Raw genomic sequence first — 7,202 nt, forward strand, 5'->3', positions numbered from 1 at the left:
CACAGTTTGGAACACAGGCAAACGGAAAAGTTATCTCTAGAGACAGTTCGACATGTTGTCAACGGAGGTAAACTACCAGAGTCGTGGAAGTTATAGGGAGTACAGGAGAAAAATTTGGGATACAGGCAAACGGAAAAGTTTTCCCTAGAGACAGTTCGACATTTTGGCAATGGAGGTAAACATCCAGAGTCGCGGATATTATAGGGAGTACAGGAGAAAAATTTGGGACACCAGTCAGCTATGTAAGGCTGCCGGTAGATAAGGTGATGCAGATTCAACCTGATGCGCTTTAGCTATAATGGATCCAAGTGACAAAGAGCGAAGACGTTGCGGTAGTGTGGATGATGTCGGAAACAAGGACTTAGTAAATAAGTGCTGCATATTCTCCACAGTGGTCCGGCATGCCTGCGAATACTGCGGGACGAATTCAGGACTGGATTCAAGAGTAGGTCTTACAAGTCGGCAATTACAAAATGGCAATTAAACATGATTTATTACGTAAGAATCGGTGAATGTAAGCGCAGAGCTTGCGAGCTTTAGCCACTCTGCAATTTGCATGTTGATTGAAGCCAAATGTGGGGAATAACTAACACCCAGTTCTCTCACTTCGGGAGGAGTAGGAGTTGAGTCCACTAAAAGCAAGCACCCCAGGAGGAACTTGGAATCGATGTGAGAGGGCCTAGCATTTTCGATCAGCGAAAGGAAGACGGGGGGGGGGGTAGATGACCACAGGGATAAAGAACTCACGTCCCACTGTTAGTGAGAGTAGAAACGGATTCACTGGCCTTGGACATGTAAGCTACATTTGTTTCATCAGAGAACAGAAACGGGGGTCCACGGGTGATCGAATCCGCGACGTTATTAATGTAAAGTAAAATAATAGGAGGCCAAGCACACTACCCAGAATAACTCCGCTGGTACTGTGAAGGGGTGATTAGGAAAGATCCCTGATCTTTGTGGCCTGGGTTCTCCCTGTGTGGTAAGAAGTGAAGCACCTCAGTAGCGGTGCCAACACCATGAAGAGCATTGCTTTACCTTTTTGTGTGCTTCAGGTGGACAGAAGCCGCTGAAGCATAAGAACAAACTTTAACCGGGAAACATGCGAGAAGGCCCCGATCCTGCGTATCATTCCGCGAATCCTTGAATCTGTCAACCCGTGAAATCCCCGGTTCTCCGCCTTTTCCAGCCCTTCTTTGTCGCTCCTCAATTATTTTCAGTTTCGTTCACGATCACACCTTGATTATTTGCGTAGCCTACCAGATTTGCCATAAGTGACGCCAAACTATTCTCTCTCATGCAGTCAGAATTTGCGCTAGTGCGGATGACTACTTCCTTGCCGAGGAGATGTGATCTCCCTCTTTTCTCAACATGCTGATTCACAACGTTGTGCTGTGCAAGAAACTAGGCGTTCTGCTTGGCGAGGTGACTCCTCCCATGGATCTGTGCCATACACCTTCGGATCCTGCTCTGGGTGTCTTAAATCCTCAGGAGGTTGGAGCCGATTAGCCGCAAATTGCCCGTAGCTGCAGAAACTTCAAGAGTTGAGCAAATCTTTCCGCGCCAGAATGTTGCATTTTGCTGCGTATGTGCTCAAACCAAAAACCACTCCACTCGACGTCCATGTATTTGCAACTCACCAGAGTTCATTGTTCACTGATGCAATAATACCCCTGGTGGAAAATACCCGGTGGAATAGTTTCCCAGCATCGCTAAGACCCCGGGATGCCTAAATGGGGATCAAATGTTTGGACTGGTACTCTGTACTCAATTGCCTGGTTGCTTGATACGTGATTATTTTCGACATTTCCATTCCATTGTGCGAATACTGAACACCCAGTCGGACAGAGCGGCAATTTGAATTTGAAAGTACCGGCGTCTTTGTCCGGTTTCCCGCATTTGTAGGTGTCCGGGGCCGCACGACCCAGCCGAATGATCCTTCGTGATGATATATCACTGGAGTCTGATGAAGGTATATGGTATTCGGCCACTTTACTATAATTCAAGGACTTTTGAGCGTCGCAAATTATGCCTTGAAGCTCCTTAAAAAGGAGCCCTATCTGACAAAACCGATTGAGGTTTCAGCGAGCTTCATTATCCGCTTGGCTGTTGAATTATTCGGATCCGATATATGTAAATCTTTGTCCATAAATTTATTTTCTCACAGTACCTTACCCGCGCGCCTCTTGCTTCCTCCACTACAATGAGAATTTGGTGTCCGTATTGAAAATACTCTCTTCCGAAATCGGTATTGAGTTGGACCATATCGACCCTCGGGAGGTTTTAAGGGGTTCCAGGAGATCTGTGTCCAATCTTCTGGAGATAATAACTGCTTTCATTCTTCACTGCGTCCGTGGAAACCTACTGGATTTTGACGACGTCCCGCATTCTGCCGAATCGTTTAAGAAAAGCGGAACCGTTGAGGAATCCCCACTCGGTTAGTCTCCCACATTCTATACCTGAAGCGCTCAAATTTCTGAACGCTCTATGGCCAGCTAAAAGCGTAGTCATTTTGGATTCCCCCGCTGGATAAGACTAACTAAGCTTTTTGAAGGCTGATTTCATCAACACGGTCCCACTTACGGTACACTGGTGCATAGTTGTTGTGTGCAATTTCTTCTACTCAAATGTATAAAATCATTCAACACACACTTTCGCCTCGACTTTAGTGACGATTTCCTATTCTCGACCAGTTAAAGGTAACCTCAATCGTCTGATCAGGCTTGTCACCACCCTTACGGTACTGCGTGTGTAGTTTCAGTACGAATGGGTTAGTCAACCATAAACAATATGCTGTTGCCGCAGTTCCTTCCGTAGAGTATAAGAAGGAGAAATTCACTGATTGGTGGTGGTGACTGAAGGCTCCACTGGTTTGTAGTGGTAAACACCGCTGGATACGTGACGGAACTACTAGTGACATTGAACAGATTTACTGCCTTCGTGATTTCTCATTCGAGGAGATAGCAGTTGTAAGCGGTAGGTCGCCTACTCCGAACCACTGACTTTTGGTGCTTCAAATGGCTTTCCATCAACCGCCTGTGTTGAGTTGCTGACTCACCTCAAGCAAGTGTCAAGCATAACAAGCGGAATACTCGTTCTTCGCACGTACCCAAGGTTTTACTAGAAATCGTAGTTCAAAAGGAAGCTTTAGCTCAGCCCATCGCCCTCTTTTTCTAACTGGTCTGTCTTGCTCTTCACAGACATTATTCTCCGGTGACCGTAGATCCTCTCATCAGTTTTTCGGTGACACTTTCCTTTGCATCTTCCGTCTTAGGAATCAGGTTTGTGTTCAGATACGCCCTTCTCTGTTTCTTCTCCCCGGAGAACCACCAGTCAGATTTGTAGTATACGTGGCTCAGTCCTCCAAACAAACTTCACTTATGAAGTGGCTTTGGGACATCTGGACATTTTATTCCAGAAGCTACTTTAAGATACAACCGTACTGTGGACTGTCTATTAGTTCAACGCGTCAACCACTGACTCACCTGCCGAACATCAGGCCGTGTTTGCCACCACAACCGTACTGTGGACTGTCTATTAGTTCAACGCGTCAACCACTGACTCACCTGCCGAACATCAGGCCGTGTTTGCCACCACAACCGTACTGTGGACTGTCTATTAGTTCAACGCGTCAACCACTGACTCACCTGCCGAACATCAGGCCGTGTTTGCCACCACAACCGTACTGTGGACTGTCTATTAGTTCAACGCGTCAACCACTGACTCACCTGCCGAACATCAGGCCGTGTTTGCCACCACAACCGTACTGTGGACTGTCTATTAGTTCAACGCGTCAACCACTGACTCACCTGCCGAACATCAGGCCGTGTTTGCCACCACAACCGTACTGTGGACTGTCTATTAGTTCAACGCGTCAACCACTGACTCACCTGCCGAACATCAGGCCGTGTTTGCCACCACAACCGTACTGTGGACTGTCTATTAGTTCAACGCGTCAACCACTGACTCACCTGCCGAACATCAGGCCGTGTTTGCCACCACAACCGTACTGTGGACTGTCTATTAGTTCAACGCGTCAACCACTGACTCACCTGCCGAACATCAGGCCGTGTTTGCCACCACAAGTTTTTCGTTTCAAAATATACATCCTCCACGTCGAATACCGGACCGTGCTGGTGACCATAGTCCGTTGATTTTTCATCAACTGCGCCAACGTACACGAATCCTCTTAAGTTCACCTTGCATCGATTCAGTTTCGAATCCTCCCTCCAGACGTTCAAGCGTTCTACAGAGGACGGATATGATGAACCGTCGTGAGCACCTTCATCCTTGTCCCATTAGTTTCGGATCACAGCTTGCGGCGGACACCCATGGTTCCATAGGTTGCAGATCCAAGTGTGTAGGGTATGGTTGTCGTATAATGTGACTACCCGCTGATTCCAGAACTACTCAGGATCCAAGGGGTGATAGTCAGTATCCTTTGGCTTTTCTTTAACACCCGTGAACTAAAGCACGCATTTTCTGTATTCTGAAGGATTTTGGTACGGGATACGAAGAAATGTCGATCCGCTACAGTATATCTACAGGATTCAGGAACCCTTACTTATAGCAAGCACTTTCCAAAGCTCGCCGTCAGACTCACTTTTCTGGACGAAGGTTAGTAACGGGTTCTGCAGGAAGTGGCCTACCTTAATTGATCGATCGTTCACATCCTCCAAGGCAACTAGCCCTGTACTTTTGCCTTCCGTTGGTGGCATATCCGGTTTCAGCTTGCGTTTTTCGGGGAGCCTCAGCTCATACTTGATGTCTGTAGTTAGCGGGGATAGATGGTGGGTTCAAACCATAGGTTGGATGGGAGGTGCTACTCATGAGCCGGGTGTCATCTGACTGGACGTTTGCTGCTGTTTTGTCACCGTCCTTATCTGTAGGTGTCAAGGACCCTGCACCATCTATCGTTCATCCTTGCTTTAGTTGGACTGAGAATGGCTACATTGGGTTAAGCCTAGAAGTAATCTTCGTTTGATCCTGAGAATTGGCTGCACGCCTCATTGAAGGCTAGTCGACATCTCGAGCATATAATGCATAAACGCTCTTTGGTTCTCCACTACCTGTATAAAATTTCACAGCCACACGGCAGCAAAGGACACATCACCTGTTCTCTGATGAACCTTCATGCTGTATGTCATACACTTCGACGAAGCATGCTCTGTCGGTTTCCGTGCTCAAGTTGAGACTCTTCCGGTGAAGTGATCTGTGCTAACACCTCCAAAAGCGAGAATGGGTGAAGCTACGGTTCCAATTTCTCTTCCAATTATCTCTTGATTTATCTTTGGATTGGTTTAATCCATATAAAACAATTTTGTCTCAGAATGTTGTGGCGCTATTGCTCCATCAGTTGGAGTGATTCTTATCAATTGTCAGCTTTCGTCGAAAATGATGGTAGTGTGTTTTAGTGTCATGCTACCTTTTTAAGTCTGGCAAATATTCACCTCGGGATGACTTCACCACGCTTGTCCGTGCCGTGCGTACAGAGAAACAATTAAATGACTACTGGTTGATACACATCTCCAAACACTTTTCGGATATATTTGCCCGGAACTCGTGCAACCACGCCATCAAGGAATACATTGGTACTTTGGTTCCTCACGAAGCTGATCAACTGTATGGTGCGTCATCTGGAATCAAGCCTGGATCACAAGCCTCTGGTGATTACTGTCTCATACTCTACCCCTATTTTTATTCCAAGGAGATTTCGAATCACAGTGACAGGAATATTTCTGCATTTGTTTGCTTCTAATCCCACTGTTTCTTTACAGTTCACTCCGGTTTCCCCACATGTCTTAGAACTCCGGCTGTAATATCTACCAAAAAACTCAGCTTTCTTCCTTGATTTGCCGTAGTCCCCCAACTTTTTCGCTCCATAATAGTGGTCCAGAGTTCGTCCCAGTCACCACCTTCCATGGCACGAAGTCAATGCATTCACCACCAAGGCAAGATAAGTATTTGCCAGCCTGTATCACCTTTGGCATCAGTAGCGAGTGTATACAAAACTTCTGTAAGAGATCTCCTAAGGGTTGTATGGCTTGGCCTCTGACCGAAATATCTCAGCATAGCAGGCGCTAATCGGTCGCAGCATGCTCACTATGAAGTCCATGGAAAGCAAGGTCGTCATCATCATTGTCAGCTGTAAGAACCGCGCACTTTTCCTGGCATCAACCATGGATAGCCACCTCGGCGACATCCAGTAGTCTTGTGGTCGAATTGGAGAGGTCGGGCAGGCAGCACTGAACACCGCTAACATAGCTCTTTTCACATTTTACCGCACTTCATCCACATGCTCACTGCCACCACAGGGTTGGTTTACTGTGGAGAGTTGTTGGGCTACTGTTGAGCTATGATAATTTTTCGAAGACAGTGGGTTGGCATGCCTCTTGCTAACTTGCGATGGCCTGAAGGGAAGCGAACTGTTGGGCGTGCACGCACCATAGCGTGATCGGAATCAAGTGGTGTGCCCCAGAAAGAACGATAGTCGAATTGTGGCTCTCCACCAGTGGCTGATGGCCACGTGGTCCAACTGGGTCCACGGTTGAGTTGCAGTTAGTGGTCGTCAGGTTACGCAGTGCGAACTTTTATGTTGAAAGTTCGTACTTGCTAGAAACAGTTCATGATCTCCGTTGGCTGCGCGGCAAGCATGGACTCTGAATCTACCGCCCAAATATGATTCCAAGGACCTCAGACGACCCACTCGAGCATTCAAATCGCCTGCAAGGATCATAATGTCAGTGCTTTTTGCTTGACGACCGAGCCCAGATAGTTCTTGATAGGGAGCACTCTTCTCAGCATCAGAGCTGCGGTCCATTGGGGCATAACCGACGCTACAAGCAGACCGCTTTTTATTTCGAGAGGCATTGAACTTGATAACCGGCTGGCACAAAGACGACTGTTCGCTGGGATCCAATCCAGCAAAGCGCGTTCAGTTCTGGGGCTGAATGCAGCTTTCACGCGAGTCATCGCTTTTGGGTCACCGGACACACGGAGGGAGAAATATGAATGTGCTGAGTTCATCCTTAGCGTTCTGAGATGCATAACCACGCTCGGGTCTTGTATGCGTGTTTCGGAGACACAGCATACATCAATTTTAAGGGAGTACAGGGTTTCAACAAGCATTGCCTGTTTGCCAATTTGACATAGAGTATGGACGTTAAAAGCTCCTCTATAAAAAAGATCTCATGGATTTAGAAAGG

At 47.1% G+C, this 7,202-nt stretch overlaps 1 protein-coding gene across 1 annotated transcript in view; it reads left to right on the forward strand.

Annotated features, from left to right (window-relative positions):
- Nucleotides 1-1,973: 1,973 nt before the first annotated feature.
- Nucleotides 1,974-7,202, forward strand: part of T265_13755 (hypothetical protein) — a gene marked incomplete at both ends in the record, with an annotated part of 10,203 nt that continues 4,974 nt past the window's right edge. Inside the window, 2 exons of the mRNA XM_009170372.1 lie at nt 1,974-2,130; nt 2,165-2,434. Of these exons, the coding sequence (XP_009168636.1) occupies nt 1,974-2,130; nt 2,165-2,434 (427 nt within the window). The remainder of the gene's footprint in view (nt 2,131-2,164; nt 2,435-7,202) is intronic.

The sequence above is a fragment of the Opisthorchis viverrini genome (genome assembly GCF_000715545.1).
Source record: "Opisthorchis viverrini unplaced genomic scaffold opera_v5_100, whole genome shotgun sequence".
In the NCBI taxonomy this organism is placed as follows: Eukaryota; Metazoa; Platyhelminthes; class Trematoda; order Opisthorchiida; family Opisthorchiidae; genus Opisthorchis; species Opisthorchis viverrini.